This window comes from Scophthalmus maximus, chromosome 17 (assembly GCF_022379125.1).
Source record: "Scophthalmus maximus strain ysfricsl-2021 chromosome 17, ASM2237912v1, whole genome shotgun sequence".
Classification (NCBI taxonomy): domain Eukaryota; kingdom Metazoa; phylum Chordata; class Actinopteri; order Pleuronectiformes; family Scophthalmidae; genus Scophthalmus; species Scophthalmus maximus.
The window spans coordinates 13,024,981-13,041,341 of NC_061531.1; the positions used below are offsets into that span (position 1 = coordinate 13,024,981).

Consider the following 16,361-nt stretch of genomic DNA (forward strand, 5'->3'; position numbering starts at 1 on the left):
ATCAGGTTACTAAAACATAAAGAACCTTAATAGATAGATGAATAAATCTTTTCACGTCTACTAATGTGAGTGCTGTAAATGATCATGTCATTTTACACAACAGTGACCAATCTGAAAGCTCTAATTCAGGAGGGAAAAAAAAGTCTTACATGCAACATTTTTTTTTTATAAAGATTGTGTTTCTGTAACATTACTGAAAAGTGATGTGAAACTTATTGACAGATAAAAATTCAAAGTAAGAAATCTTGTATGTATTTATGAGGCCGACGAAGAGGCCAACTGTGTATCTATGTTTATTTTTAAAAAAGAAGCTTTATTTAAGGACGGACGACAACAGGACACAGGTATTGTATACGTAAAATGCATCACTAAAGATTGTGTTGTAATATTATTACAGTGTAACATGGCATTGCTATGATGACTGAAAATGTGTTTTATGCTCACAGTGCGCGCACGCGTGTGCATTTGTGACGGCGAGATGTTTTCTACAACACCTTTGACATTGCTGTGCTGGAGTTGGACCCAGAGTGTATAAACTTAGATAGTTGGTCAAATTCCCAATGTGAACATAACTGTATACATCATGAAGGAAACATTCTGGACCTATTCATGGTAGCTCTTTAAAAAAAATAAAATCTTCTATTTTGTAATGGCTTTTTCTTCGTGCTCTACACACTAATATATATTGGCAAATAACTATGTGAATTTTAATCCTGACAAATGAGAGGATTAGTAATGATTTGAATTTCTGACCCTTCAGACAACTGCTTTACACACAGACGAACCTTTTTGTGTAGTCTGGGCAGTGGAAGGAAAAAAAACTGATTCTCTCAGCCACAACAGAGACCTGATTGGGATTCATAAGAGCACGAGTTACAGGGAATAATTTGAAGAGGAACCTGATCTGGTGCAGGCATGCTGAAAAGCTGGGGGGACGGTGGAAGAGTGTACCTGGGTAAGCTCCTTATCTCAGGCTGGAAAACATTGATCTAAAGCAAGGCAGAGAGGGGACCACCGGAGGGATCAGGCTGGAAGGCTGGAAAAGAAAAAAATTCAAGTCAACACTACAGATATTTGGTGTTGAAGCATCTTTATTCGGTCTCATCAGAAACTAACCGACGATGACAGTTTTACTGAATCCACACAAGTGGAAGGATCATTATCTGATTTTGATTCATCATCTTGCGAATGACATGTCCTACTGAATTGAGTTGCAATGATGTGAAAATATAATAATTCTCCAACAAAAAAAAATTGGAATTGCAGAGGGTAAATTACACATATCAGATCAGTAGCTCACATATTTCACGGCCCAACATGTTTCTGCAACAAAAACTAAAGCTCGGTTTTCAAATTTGCTTTGTAACATTTTAAATAGCTCTATTATGAGACCACAAATTATGGAAATTCTTGACGCGCAAGTCTGCCGTCACTATTCACCGTCTGCCAGTGCACTGCAGGGAGGCAATCTTCTGCTCACGCATAATCACACACACACACACACACACACACACAGACGCGGCTTCAGATCAAGAAATCTGTTGCATTCTTATTTTGTGGTTCAGTATCTTCTCGTGGGACAGATTTATACCGTATGTGTCCTAATTCTGACTGTACTTGTTGGAGTACATCAGCGCACATTTGCAACACATCTAAAGCAACTTGACTGGTGTATCCAAAAAATTAGGGCAAACTCATGCCGTATGGCACAGATGGAAATTGGAAGTTTCAGCTTTTTTTAAAGTTTTGACAACAAAGACTTTTGTCAAAGAGGGTTCAGGCATCTCTATGACTGTCAGGACAGTCAATGAAATGAAGGTTATGTAATCTGAGTTTTATCGGCATGGTCAAAGCCCTTTTCCATTGCTCTCTGCAAGACTGCACGCTGAAATTTGTATGCACTGGTTCAACCGATCGGGCCTGTCCAGATCCTCATACAAAGCAGATGGCCCCTGGCACACTAACTGCCATGCACAAAGACACAAACAAACCTGTTGAGTGACATGGCTAGAAGGTTAAAGTGCACAGTTGTCTGTCTTAAGATTTATAGGCTTTTTCAGTGAAGCCAGACTGTATTTTACAACCACATTGTGCTTTGAAACAACAAAAATGTAAATTGACAATGTACCAGTCAAAAGTGTAGATCAATCATGTTGAAGAGACACACAATGGCAGACTGGTATCACTGCAAACTGCCACTTAAACTCCAAAATGTAAAGTTCTGGTAGGGAAAACTGCTAAGAAAACCTCAACATCTGATCCTCTAAGCTTTAGAGCACCACCAGCAGACGGTGGAATCACAACAAATGGGCCAGACAGCTTGAGATTTTCAAAGTGCCACAAAATGAGAAATGACTTTCTGAGAGAGTCAAGAACATCAAATTTGTAAAAAACTAAGCAAGGCAGCGACACTGCTGCAAAAACAAATCCTCTTCTGATCTCCCACTGAACAGAGCTGTCAAATATTAAAAAAAACAATAGTTGTTGTAAATAATGAGCCCACTTGAACTTTACATGACTTTATGGGAAATCATCCGCACGTTACAAAATTAATTTCTGACTTTGTTACTAAAGGTGCTGTCAGACATGCACTGAAGTATGGACATTGTCCTGAACTTTGCTGGGGGGGGGGGGGGGGGGGGGGGGGGGGGGGTGCTGTATGTGAGAATGCAAAGGGCATATAGTGATAAAACAACACTTTTGGGTACAACACCAAAAAAGGAACATAATATTTGAAAGCAGCTTGAGTCTGGACAAAAGGCCACTGCAGTCATATTCTCATCATAAAGAGGCCTGTTCTCCCATCAGCTGGTGGGACAGATCATACTGGGAACCAGGCCAAAGGCAGAAAGTAGCTCTTGTTTGATGGTGGATGCTCAGTTCATGCTGCAGCAAATATGATGAAATATCTGAGATTTTCAAGAACTGTACGGACAGACAGGCTAAATGTCTTTAGAGGACAAATGTGAATAGTCATTTTCACCAGGTACTGAAGGAGGGTGACCTTTGCCCTTTGATAACTATCACCCATTCACACATTCCTTTTCCTCAGGGTGAGTGTGCACAGCCTTGGGCTGAGCCTCAGCTACTTCCCACTCATTTCCATTGCAAAAGGTAATGACCAGTCCACTGACAGCAGGCAGCTGATGAACCTGGAATACACATGACTTCACTTGGTCCCATTGAAAATGAGATCCGGATGTAAAATGATGACATCATAACGTCTCATTTCCAAGTGCAAACGGTGCAGAAATGTATTTTTCTATATTCAAATGTCTGCACAAAAAGAAAAAAAAGGTTTCTGCTCGTTAGCTTGTATAATCTAACTCTTTTTGAGAGTCTCCCATGGGTACACCCACCCACACACACACACACACACATACACACACACACACACACACACAAAAAATAAAAAAATGTAGGGCACTGCGAGAAGGATTTTTATTTTCTCCCACGTCCTTTGGTGTGTGTCGTTCTCACAGAGGCACATGTTGACTCCCAGTGAACAATAGTTCTTCATCACCAGCAAACACATTTCTAACATCACAATGAGGAAGTGGGACAGTAGTAGTATTAGTAAACACCAAAATATTGGTAGAAATTATTCATAATCTGCAATTTACTTGACATATTTAAGTGCAGCCTAAATTGTTGAATATATTTGCTGCATTTAAGGGTTTATTTTTTATAAATATTAGCGTAACGGCTCTCCACGTTAGTTGTATTAGTGACTTCCGGGTTTACATTAATAGGTGTACGTGACACTGACCCCGCCCCTTCCGGTGAGGGACGCCACACTGAGCCAGTCCGAGTGGGCCCATGCTGGCAGCCTGTGTCTTTAAGGAGCCGTGTAAAGAGGGCGTGTTCACGCGCACTACCCAGGCGGCAGCGGCAGTCATCGTTGTGGTGCGGTGAGTTTATTGCGCCTCACAGAAAGCAGAAGCAGCGGCAGCGGCACCTCCGCTCCTGAGGATGCGGTGACAGCTCCAGTAACATTTCTACAAAGAAATTCAGCGGCGCGTTTTCGTCTCACAGCGGTGTCGCGGAGCCGCCGCGTGTTTCCATCCCAGCGTTTCGCAGCCGCCTCTCGATGAACGCACCCTCGTTGTCAAGAAGCCGCTGGGGGCCTCGCAGTGGCAACGGCGCCCGGCTTTTGTGAATGGGATGCTCGGTGAGTGTGCGCCTTCTGTCTCCTTTACCACTCGGGCCTTTCACTGGAACTTCCCTGCATTAATAGTATGTTTTACATTTTTTAATTATTTTTTTTTAAATTTTGTGATTAGTTGAAATGTGTTTTTAATTCGGTGGAGCGCCGACGCCGCCGACGCTTTTGTGGCCAGCTACTCATTGTCCTCGTGCCACGGACCCGCCCAGAACCAGCGCTCCGTTGTAACGAGATCGACGCACCGGTCGATGTCGTTACAACGGAGATCAGTGATGATACGCCTGGTTTGGGACCCGTGATGAATCAGGTGCGGTCAAACGGAAGTGGTTGTTTTGACTGTGTGAAGCGTTTCTTTGTTGATTCCTGAGGCTTTGTGCTGATTGTCGACGCACAATTGTTTCTTATTTTTTAAGTTCTCATTTGTTTCCTGTTGAGGGGAAAAAAAACTCTCAAGAGGCCTCACTCGAGGTCAAATGTTAAGCTGAGAGATGTATTCAAAACTAGGGCCAGACATGTTTGGTGACGAATGTGCAAATACAAACTTATGCTATATGTCTCTGTGTGTGTGAGTTCACGTATTGTTGATTTGATGACGCGTCTGGTTTGAAACTAATGGCCATCGTCTTGTTTTGTGCGAGAAATCCGCCATACATTTGATTTTAAACGAGTTAAAACTGATCTTACTGATCCACGCATCAATCCAGAGTCAGTCCTCTGGTGTTTTTATGAATTCTAATAAGCTTTTAGGCCCCGTGGACAAAATTCTGTAGCACGATCGAATGAACAAGAGGAAGTGGAAGGAAATGGGTAACAATTGACCCGAATTTCACGTGATCAGGTGACCACACCAAAAGAAATACATTACTCATTATCTGCCCCAACGTGCAGTGCACACCTGTCTTGTTTGTCCACGTCACTACCCCACACGACCCAGAGTCCGTTGACTCGGCAGAGGTCAGTTGGTTTGACCCCACTATGGCGTCTGATGAGCTCATTGACTGGAATGATGAGGCGATGGGCCTCAGGTGCGCGTGCAGGCCGTCCCGCCATCACTGCCTCGAAGGCAACGGCTCCTCGGCAATAGTTCTGAGGTAGATAATGTTATCTCAGGTCTCTGCTTGTGAGGTCGCCTTGCCTTTTTTCTTTGTTTCTACAGGTTTCAAATATGACATTTGACCCACGTGTTAACCACAATACACGGAGGGCTTTGTGAGACGTCAACTTGATGGATTGAGGTTGACGACGCAGCAAACGAGCGAGCTTTAGATTTATGTGTCATGGGCTTTAGCCTGTTTACTTTTTTTTCCCAGAAGAGCCTGTGAACAGGTGACACATTTTATTTTTTTGTTGTTGTAACCAGCCTGCACAGGTTCTGTGCCCCTCTACTTTCCTCTGGTTTCTTAAATTACAACGCATCTAATTGCCTACAGGAGACGTATGTTTAGTGCCCGAAGGTGAAAGTTATTCCTCCTTTGTGTGGTGTTTTGGACACTGTGCCAAGCACTCTGTTTTTTGGGCACAGCAAAGTGTAGACAATGTTGGCTGGCACAACGCCCAGGAAATTCAACCTGCTCGGGTTTTTTTCTTTCTTTTTTTTCTAATATAAAATGAACAAGTTTGTGCTCCTTGGCTTCACATCGGAGATGATCAGAACCTCAAAAATCCCTCTGTGGTGGTGCTGAAGTGCAATTCCATTATTGATTATTATTATAGTGCGTTATTTGTGGCCAGCGAGAGAAACAGTCCTGCGCCCGTGTTTGAACTTGTCTGCAGTTTGTGCGCTCATTTGAGGCAATGTGTGTGTGTGTGTGTGTCCTGTCCGGCCCCTTCGCATTCCAGGAAATACCAGTATAAACAGTTTGTGCATGGCGATAGACTACATGAAGGGTCGGTTTGAATGATGCGTGTACAGTTTAAGTGACGTTTGGGGTTGCTGTCGTCTCCTCATAGTTCCTACTGGTGGAGAATCTACTCATTGTATGGATATAGTCTGACTTGTGACATGAGTTAACAGTTCATTAGTTCACTGCCACCTTCCCTTTTTTATGACCTTGTTGTCCTTACATCAAATTCTAAGGGCGTCTCGTATGTCGGTGTGTGAATGCTGTGTTTGTTCCTGTGTCTTTTGTTCGGAGGCATTGTTTTCTGTCCTCATCCAGCGTGCTGCTGCATTGTGACCCGGCACGCTGGTTAGGAAATGTTTATTCTGTTTTCTCCATCCTGTTTCCTTGTCATCAGTTAATATTGTAAAATGTTGATGGCACTGTAGCAATAGACGGTGACCGGAGGGCTTGTTATATAACCCTAACCCTAGACTGCACAAATACTCTTTTTTTTGTCTTGAATTAGTTTTTAATTGTCTCTTCTCGGCTGTTTTCTTTGTATTAATCCGATATTTGGATGTCCGATTCTGAAAGCGATCTAATGCTCTGTGAAATTATTATTATCCACTTGAGTGACACTGCAGATTCCCCATACACAAGTCGAGGGGTCTTTCCAAAGAAAAAATCAAATCTTTGACAGAAAGCCCACCGCTGTGTGATAGCTGCTTGTTTGGCTTCCCTCCGGCCTTTGACTCTTGTGGCTTTTTTTAATGCTCTTTTGACCCTATAATTATGGCACCCTCGCACTTTAAAGCGAGATTCTCTGGATCCCATAATTTCCCTGCATTCCTTCCATTGAGGAGCACAGGTTTGCACTTGAGTGTTTTGGGTTTAAAAAATTCAAACTCACTCACTCACTTTCCTGCTGCTCTGGAGAGTCTCCTGGTCGCCTGGGCGACGATGCAGACACCTTGACCCGAGGCCAGAGCTGTCGTCGGCTCTGACTCATCATCTACCTGCTATATGGAGGAGAAGATCAAGTTATATTTAGCTTGTAAAATAATTAAAGTTACTCAGCCGGAGGCGCCCCCATGTCCTGGTTCGTGTTGCATTCAGAGCAGATCCGGAACACACAGTCCCAGCACTGGCCCCAAACACCGTGGTGTTATTAAAACTGAGTGTTGATGGTGATATTCACTGTGTTTGTTGGTATAGCCCACCAGTAGTAATATAGTATGATGGAGGACGGCCTTGTTTACATTACGAGTGGTCAGGAAGGGCAGGCTGAGTAGATTTCCGGAGAGATGGGAGGTTGCCACTGCCTCATTTTCTCCCTGCCCTTCCTGTGGACCCCCTAACACGAACACTTCCGTCACGATTCGAGGTCGTCATTGTTGGTCACTTATCTCCGTGAAAATCAGTCATATTCTCGCAATTCTGAATGCGCAATACACCATTTTAAGAGTCCTCAGACGTCTTCGTGGAGACGGTGATGATTATTAATGACCTGAAGCTTGTGGCTGACCTTTTAATGTCCAGCTGAACGAGAAGGGGGAAAAGCTTACAAGGTTTTAGCCTTGTCTCATTAGGGAAAACATTCAATTTTTTCAGGCATCTTCTCTTGACAATATCGCCAGTGTCAACTTTCCTTTCTGCTCATTCTCTCTGGTATAATGCTGCGACACTCAATGCAACAGCAGTGCCAACTTCCGCAACCCATTCCCTCAATGGCGTTGATGTGAGCCACCCTGGCTGTAATTTCAGAAGCATGTTTTTGTAACTTTTGTTCTGATCAGAGACAATAGCAGCAGAGCAGGAATGGGCAATATTGTTTGTGTGTGATGAGGCATTGTAGAACCATGAAAATCACGTTGATGCTGTCGGCTGTTTAAAAACTAAGAATAGAGAGAAAGAGATGTCATGTCTGGAGGCTGTTTGGCTGTGAATGTAAAAGAGACGAGTCATCCCCTCACAGGTAGCAGAGGTCAGCTAGTACACGTCGAGATGAATTGGCTGCAGGGCGGTTTTCTGCCAGGAACCTCTCTCATTGGCGGTGGGTGGCTGCGCTCTGTGCTGGTCATCATCTGTCCATCACTCTTCCTTCTCTTCCCCGACTCACCCGATCTTCTTGTTTAAAAGGAACTTTCCTAGTGGCTCTATTAATGATTGTGTTAAGTCGCTCCATCCAAGCTGATTAAACACCAAAAGACTCATGTAGGTGTATAATCATTTACTAGTGAACCGAACGCTATTTTTGAAACACTGCTGAATTTTGGAAATTCGCTCTAGTCTAAGATGCTTTGCCTCAAATATTCCACTCACGGATCCAAGGATAAGTCGGTAATGTGAATGCCAATTCAGGAGGCTACAGGGCCTTTTATTAGCAGGAAAGCTCTAAAAATCTGTTGTGCTTTGATCTTTGCTAAGCAGAACGTCCTGCTGGGTAAAGTGTGACATTAGCATTACAGACCGCCTCACACCAGCTCGCCAGGTAGGAGAGGGGATGGCCAAAACACTGATAAGGGATTTTTACTTTTCGCTTTTCTTCTCCTTACAATTTTCAGAGGCATTGTTCTTGGTTTTGGGGGTTTCTTCTTTTTGAAAAATTGTGTCTTTATTACTAGTTTTGAAACCAATTGATTATGGTCTTGTTTTTATCTGACTAAGAGTCCGAAACCACCCATACATTTGATTTAAAATGATTTAAAAACTGATCTCACTGATTCATGTATCAATATAGATTCAATAATCTAATGGTTCTTTAAACCCCAATAAAATGGACAATTGACAATGGACATTTTGTAGCACAAATGAATGAATTGGTTATACAAAGATTTCCAGTTGTCCAAGTCTTTTTTTACTTTGATGATAATGCATTGCTGCTTTTGAAGACATGAAAGCAAAGTTGAGCATTTTACACTCCGACAACTATTTTTGTGAGGCCTACTTAACCTACAGTTCATAAGACCATAATACCGGCAAAAATAAGGTCACAATGGCCAATTTTTTTTCGTAATCAGAATTTTATGGTAACAGATTTTGAAATGACTTTAATGTTTTAGGCTGCAGGGGATTTACACTTGTATCAAAAATAAGCCCTTGACTCTCTGCATTGAGGAGAATGGCATGGGGAAATGGGTGGTGTAGCAAAAGGCCACTCGAGATATCCTGTACTGTATGTCAAATGGTGGAGGAGCATTTAAACACCACCTAAATCTGCTTTTATGTGAGCCTCTAAGGGCTTTATTTGTAAAGTCTCATTTAGATCTGTGTGTTTTGTCATTGCTGCGTTTATCTCAGTGGGCAGCATCAGCTTGATGTATGTTGTTCCCCGTCTGTGTGACTGAGAGTTAATGTGATTCCGGCTGTTGGTCCAAGAGCTGCTCCTTCCTAAATGAGATATCCAGGTCTGCTAACTGAGTTGCGTGGCAGATACCTATCTATTATAGAGGCCATTTGTCTGCTTAATTACTGGAGCACGTGTGCGTTGGCCTGTTACTGGACAACCGGTGTTTACCAAATAAAACACATTTGTAAAAGCAGTTTTTACGAGCAAACGGGATTGAGATGGCAAATGGTATGATCATCAGTGAGACGGAGGAAACCAGCAATTTAAGTCCCTGTCCTTCACACAGATTTGGATGCATGAGGCCTTCCACCCCCATTAATGTCATTTCACCCTCAGGTTATTCGGTTGTCCGTCCAGGTCACTGGCTTCAAATGAGGCAGACAGAGAGCCCCCACCACCTGCCCCCCACCCACCCACCACCACGGCTGCAGCCACCCTCTCCCAGACAGTAGAATACACACTGGATGAATTAAGTACAAAGAAGGCGCATCAATACTCAATTAGGGAAATGGACCATTAGAGTGTGTGTGTGTGTGTGTGTGTGTGTGTGTGTGTGTGTGTGTGTGTGTGTGTGTGTGTGTGTGTGTGTGTGTGTGTGTGTGTGTGTGTGTGTGTGTGTGTGTGTGTGTGTGTGTGTGTGTGTGTGTGTGTGTGTGTGTGTGTGTGTGTGTGTGTGTGTGTGTTCGATCTCTTGTGTATTGTTGTCTGGCCTATTGTGAGAGTATTGACAAGAAGTGAAAAGTTATGTTCGTCCTAAACACAAATTATCCAAGAGGTCAATACCCTTCTCTGATGTTGAACAGGGAACTTTGTCATGAATATAAATTCACAGTCTTCTGATGTGTGTGCTGAGCTGTAAAACCGTAATGGATGGATGTATGTTAATTATGCGAGTGATTTCTGAGTCACAGCTTGAGCTTGCAGCCACTGTGTTCACTTCCTGTGATGTAGCATCTGTGAACGGCGTTAAGAGATGACTGCAGCATTTCCTCCGAGACACTAAATTCTCCCAGGTGAATACTGTGACTTTTATTGTCAGATTCTCTTTTAACGCTGCCCCCCCCAAATTCAGTAGGAATAAAATAACCCATTCCTGTGTGCTTCCTTCCTCTTTAAGTTATTTGTGTGCTTTTCCCTGAGAAGACTTTGGGTGTGTATTTGCTTCCCACAGAGCAGTGGCTATGACCATATGATGTTTAAACAGATTTAAAACCTTCCATGGACCCAGCCTGGGTATTATGTAATTGATAATTGAGTTTTGTGATCTATAAACGGAGCTCACATTACATTTACCCATAGCATATATATTATTATATTTGGAATATCATTTAACCAAACATTTGGAAATTGTCCCAGTGTGCTAAAGTTCATCACTCTGTGTGAGCATGCATTTATGATTGACGCGTGGAAATGAACGCTGGTCACTCATCTTCAAAAACTAAAAATCATTTACAGGCCTCCCGGGCTGTGGGTCAGACGTGTCCATTATGTGTTTGTTTTTTAAGAAGCTCGTCAATGTTTTGCGTTTGCGCTGTCAAATTGAAATGATGCAGATGTGCTCCGTTTGCCTCCCCCGTCTGTTTCTGTCCCACGTCCTGTGTCTCCTCCAGGCTCAGCCAGATCCTGAGTGTTGAGAGAGTCTGTTTATAAAGTCAACCTCCACCCCCTCCGTTGAGACCCCATAGTTCCCACGCTAACTGCTGCCTCCCAAGGCCCTTTTCCACGTTTTCTTTCACGTGTACAGCCGCACACACGTGCATGCACACACACACACGCACGCTCAATGCAAAGACGCACAAAGCTATAAATATAGCAGGGCTATATTGAACCCGGTTTGATGTAGCTGAGCTGCTGCAGAGTTTCTGGGATCTGGTTTAGATTCAGTTGACTCTGAACTGTCAGCCTGGTAGTCCGAAACAAATTTCTGCATCCCTGCAATGGGTCACCATTGAGCTTTTCAGCTTGATCCTGGCCTGGGGGTAGAGGGGTGGAATAAAAGGAGTGGGAGGCGGGCTTTTACCATCTCTGCTTGTTTCATCTGCTAGTTGTTTTTCTCTGTCTGTTTATGCCACCCAGAAGCAACCACTCTCTTTTTGGGTGTGAATTATTTTCTCCTCATTATTTTTCCCCCAAAAAACAAATCCGAGCATGCAGCTTCAATAATAAACGTGTTTCTGTGAAAAAAAGTGACCTTGTTTGTATATTTTGGCACAAAACCATATGGAGTTCACGGAAAGTTTTCACATAGCGTCTCAGCCTCGGGCAAACAAAAAAGGCCTATGTTTCTCATGTTATGGATTGCTTTCGTCCTTGTTTGCAGCATCGGAACATTTATATATTTTTGTTACTTTCCATTTTGCCAAATGAAAAATACTCACACTACGGATGGAGTGAGTTGGCGAAAGCAAAGCAGCCGTCCGATTAAAGGGCCGTATTGTCTGAGCTGCAGATTGACACAGACGGAGGCCATGTGTGGCATGAGGCCGGGAGCCTTCCGCGGCCCCTGACAGGAAATGCTGTTGCTCGCTTGCAAGAGGGTGTTTCTATGGAAACCAAAGCAGGTGAAGGCATTAACAGGAAGAGGAGTATAGCGGCTCAGCTAGCAAAGACGGTGGGGGTAGAGACGGAGGAACGAGGTCAGTGAGCTACAAAGTGCCTGCCACATTAAAACGGCAAAATAAATCTCCCAGCCGCAACTCTGACTTCAATATCTTTCGAAGGCTTGCCTGTAAGAAATCCACAGTCAAGTTTAAGTTACTGACTGTTTTTGATGATCTCCCTGTGTCAAGATGAGTAAATAGAGAAAGCGGAACACTTAATACGGGCAAGGTAAGTGTTTTCTCTTGGCCCGCTTATGCGAAGTCGTAGAGATTTTCTGCCCACACGTCAGAAGGTGCATGTGTTTTTGTCTGTGTGTAGAAACTACTTGTACTTCACTTTGTAGACCACCATGGCAGTTGTACCTTTCATGTGTATTTTATACGTTGGGATGGAATTGCTAATGAGACGCCCTGCCCCCCTGTCCTCCAGTGGAGCAGCTGAAGGAAGCAGCGGTGGCGAGCTTGGCAGTTTCCTCTTGTCTGGGCTCAGCAGTGCAAAAATGTGTTGTTGTTTTTTATTTTCTATTCATCAGCTGTCAGTCATAAGCCTCTAAGGTGCTTAAACGCTGGAAAACGATGGCTGGGGGACATTTTCTGTCATTTTTTCATTTCCTCAGTTAAAATTCCATATGCATTTCAGTAACTAGAAGATAAGTTTTGGGTCAGATACCGTACGCTGTGCAATCAAAGTTGATCTCTGGAAACCCTCGGCACTCCTCCGACTCATGTTGGTCTGTGGTTGGTGTTTTTCTCTCAATTATAATGCCGTTTTAAAACAGAATCCTGTGGTGTTCCATCATGTTTTGTTTTTTTCTTCAGCATTTCAAAGTTGATCACACAGATGTTTGAAGAGTGTTTCTTATCATTATGGCGTTACATAATTGATGGCTTTGGCTCTTGTAATTAGTGGAAGATTTGAAATCCCTAGAAATGTTTTTATTTACTTGATGGGATGAAACGACCAAATGTAAATGTTCTACGCAATGTATTGTTGAAGCTTCTCTTATGTGCTTGATGTCATAGTTGAGTTGAACCTTTTTCTGGCCTGGTTTCTGTGTTTTAGTGAATATGGCCATCTGTTGGATTTATCTAAACCTCTTTTGATCATTTTACACAAATGTTTCATGTTCTGAATCAAAGTGGGCATAATGTTGAATAGATTCTGTGTAATTTATTGTATTTCATTTCCTTTTTTCAGGTTCCCAGGCTAACAGGATTTGAGGAGCATCAATATTCTCGCCGCGGTCTGTAACAGGCATTACATCCAAGATCTGGAAGATCTTTTCATAAACTGACGGGATCTTTTCTTTTACCTCTTCGTGCAAAAGAAAAAGACAACTCATCAGCCACCATGCCAATCTTAAAACAGCTGGTGTCTGGCTCCAAGACCAAGCACCGCTCACGCACGGACCTGACCCGGGAGATGATCAGTGCCCCACTGGGCGACTTCCGCCACACCATGCATGTAGGTCGCAGCGGGGATGCTTTTGGAGACACCTCCTTCCTCAGCACCCGTTCAGGAGAACCTCCCCCTGAGACCACTTCCTTCCCCCGCTCTCCCCGACCTGGCCTCCTTTCTCGCACCTTTAGGAGCAGCAAACGCTCCCAGTCCGTGACCAGAGTTGATCAGCAGAGAGACAACGTGGAAGTCACAGGTGGATCGCCTGCCTGCGTGAAGAATGCCATGTCTTTGCCATTTCTCAATGATGAAGACCGAGGCAACAGCATGGTCTCAAAGAGTTTGTCCTCAAGTCCTTTAAACATGCAGCATGGGGAGGGGGATGGGCGAGGTGCAGCTGCAGCAGCTCACTTCCTGGAACTGGAGGAGCGAAACTTTGGTGAGCTGACCGAGCTTCCCGAGAACTCCCACCACTGCGGAGGTGGAATGAAGCACGCCGTGTCCGTAATGTCTTTCCATGTCGACCTGGGACCCTCCATGATGGGCGACATCCTGGGGGTGATGGAGAAGGAGGATGACGATCTCGGCTACGAGGAGGGCAAGAGCAGCGAGGGACATGCCTCCCCGCCCCTCAGCGCACACGGCGAGGAAGAGGACAGTGTGGAGAAGGGGATAGATGAGGACACGGAGGAGCAGATGGAGGAAGAGGAAGAACAGGCGGAACTGCAGCTGCAGCGCGCCATGCACCCGGCCAGCTCTATCGAACGGCAGCCAGAGAGCGGCGGGCCCTACACCCCAGAGTACACGCCTGAGACACGGCCCAAACACTTGCAGCATCTAGACAGCAGCTCCATGTCCAGCTCTGGCTCTGCTGCCCTGGATGAGAAGCCAAACAGTCAGACCTATGCAGGAGATACAGACAGCGCCACCTTCAGTGCGCCGCCAGAGGAGGAGAGCAACTTCTCCTCTTTCTTGGATGACGAAGATGATGAGATCCATGTATGAGATTTCAAAGCCTTCTAAAAAGAAGAAGAAGAAGTAGGACATAGCTCTGAACGGGGTTTATGTGAAACTAGCAAGTCCTTTGACAGTTTGGATTTGCACTTGGGAGTCTCTGTCATCGTCGTTTGCTGTGGGAAATGGGACTGTGAACAGGATTGTGACGGGAGAATTCTTACTTTGTAGGTCTGCAAAGAGAGTGTGAATGCTCCTTTAGGATGGGCTGAGCTCCATCTGTCAGACAGCCTTACCCTCCACTTTCTGTCTGTCTGTCAATCCACTCCTCCCACTTGAACACTGAGAGAACTGACGTGGAAGAGCAGCCACTCTCTGAATATGGAGCATTCCAGAAGTATGCAGGGAGGAACGGGTTAGAAAGGAACCTTAGCAGGAAAAAAAACAAAAAACGCTTTCCATAACTAAACTTCGATTCTCACGCTCTCTCTTGCTCTCTTCTCACTTGACGTGTCACATGTGCTTTCTTTTTATTCGCTCTGCCTTTCCCTTGTTGTTGTGTTTTCTCTCTCTGGCTGTGGGACATCATGAGGCCTGAGCTGAACAGAAGGTCTCTGTCACCACAGGACCACTGGTGGGTATCTTGTCACAATAAAGGGTGCTGTGTTTGTCACTGGAGTGTGAAAGTCCTGCCCTGAGCCTCTTTCATTTGAAAATATTATACTGAAGTCCCATCGATGCGTCAGTTTTCTCCTTTTATGTAACTCAGGGTCTTTGAGACGCTGCATAGAGGCTGCCATTTCCTGCTGTAAAGCGAGACCACAAAGCCCAAACCCAAGTTCTCTTCTGTTTTTAATTCGGTGTGAGCACCGCGCAGACTCAGACTTGGTGTAAATTAAAGAAAACAGGGCTATAAACCTTTATAGAGATTAATTGGCCTGCACCCAGAATAAGACATGGTGTTACTACAGGAAACTGGAGGTATGAAGAGTATTGTGTGGCACACTGTTGTTGTCTCGTCATTAAACAGATTCTTTATTTCACCTTGAATCCAACTGAAGCCAATTGGCAAGCTTCCTCCTGCTAATCTGTCATTTTCAAGTTGAAAATGCAAACGAGTTTGAAAACCACTTCCTTCCTCTTTGTTGTACATCTGAGCAACTGCAGTGGTGCAAGTGAATTGTGTAGAAGATTTTAATCATCTACAGCCCAGGGGTTGTCTTTATGTTAAAAAAACCCCAAACAGTTTCCACCACTATTTTGGGGTTCAGGGTGTGTTCCTTTATAAAATGGTGCACCAGCAGAAACCAACCCTACACCACACACTACTTGTTTTTTTGTCTAACACCTGGTGTGTGGTTTTTGTTTCTATCTTTGTAAAATATTTGCTATATTTGTCTGTTTTGAAGAGTGGATGAAAAAGAAGACACAGCCAGCCAGGCCAGCAATAGATGCAGGAGCATTTCCAAAAAAGATTGCTATTTTTTATGCAAGTTGCATCGTCATTGCAGCTTGACTGTATCTCTTGCATCATAAAAAAAAGAAGCAGTGGCCAGAAGTATTGAGACTCAAAATGGCGCTGATCAATTTCACTGCCTTAACAGAAACTGACATGTGCCAAATGATGGTTTTCTCGCCAAAAAAAACAACCCACACCTTAATTTCAGTTGTGATGCTCACACTTTTGGGAGAGTCTGCCACATCTGTACGTCACCTCCTATGTATGGGTAATCACTGTTGAATTTAAGTTCAGCTTGCAGATTAAAAAAGAAAATAATTAATAAAAAAAAAACATGTTTTAAGATGTCATATCGTGCAGGATAAAGGAAAACAAATTAATTTGCATTACTGGATATTTATATTTCCAATCGCTCGCACACTACATAATATATTCAGGTAATTTCCAGTAGTAAATTCTGTGTGAATGGGAGGTCGTCTGTGTTGCGTTGTTCTGTGTAATGTATGTTAGGCCTTACTGTTGTTTTCTTTAAAGTATATTTACGGCCTTTTTTTCCCCCCTGTATTATCCAAAAAATAACCTATATTTTTCAATAAAAAGCCTGAACATCTA

At 43.8% G+C, this 16,361-nt stretch overlaps 1 protein-coding gene and 1 long non-coding RNA gene across 6 annotated transcripts; one reads left to right on the forward strand and one right to left on the reverse strand.

Annotated features, from left to right (window-relative positions):
- Positions 1–411: 411 nt before the first annotated feature.
- LOC118288389 lies at positions 412–8,100 on the reverse strand. Its single transcript, XR_004785863.2, has 3 exons — positions 7,962–8,100; positions 6,903–7,007; positions 412–1,036 (listed from the first exon to the last, which is right to left on the reverse strand). It is a non-coding gene; the product is annotated as an uncharacterized LOC118288389 (long non-coding RNA).
- Positions 3,839–16,361, forward strand: cdc42ep4a (CDC42 effector protein (Rho GTPase binding) 4a). Of its 5 annotated transcripts, none has more exons than XM_035614423.2 (2): positions 3,839–4,236; positions 13,136–16,361. In XM_035614423.2, exon 2 carries the CDS (start codon positions 13,289–13,291, stop codon positions 14,339–14,341), a length of 1,053 nt encoding a protein of 350 aa, XP_035470316.1. In that variant the 5' UTR covers positions 3,839–4,236; positions 13,136–13,288; the 3' UTR covers positions 14,342–16,361. The 5 variants fall into 5 exon arrangements, with proteins under 5 accessions (XP_035470316.1, XP_035470314.1, XP_035470317.1 ...); XM_035614421.2 differs by having other exon boundaries at positions 3,839–4,171; XM_035614424.2 differs by lacking the exon at positions 3,839–4,236 and adding an exon at positions 8,456–8,479.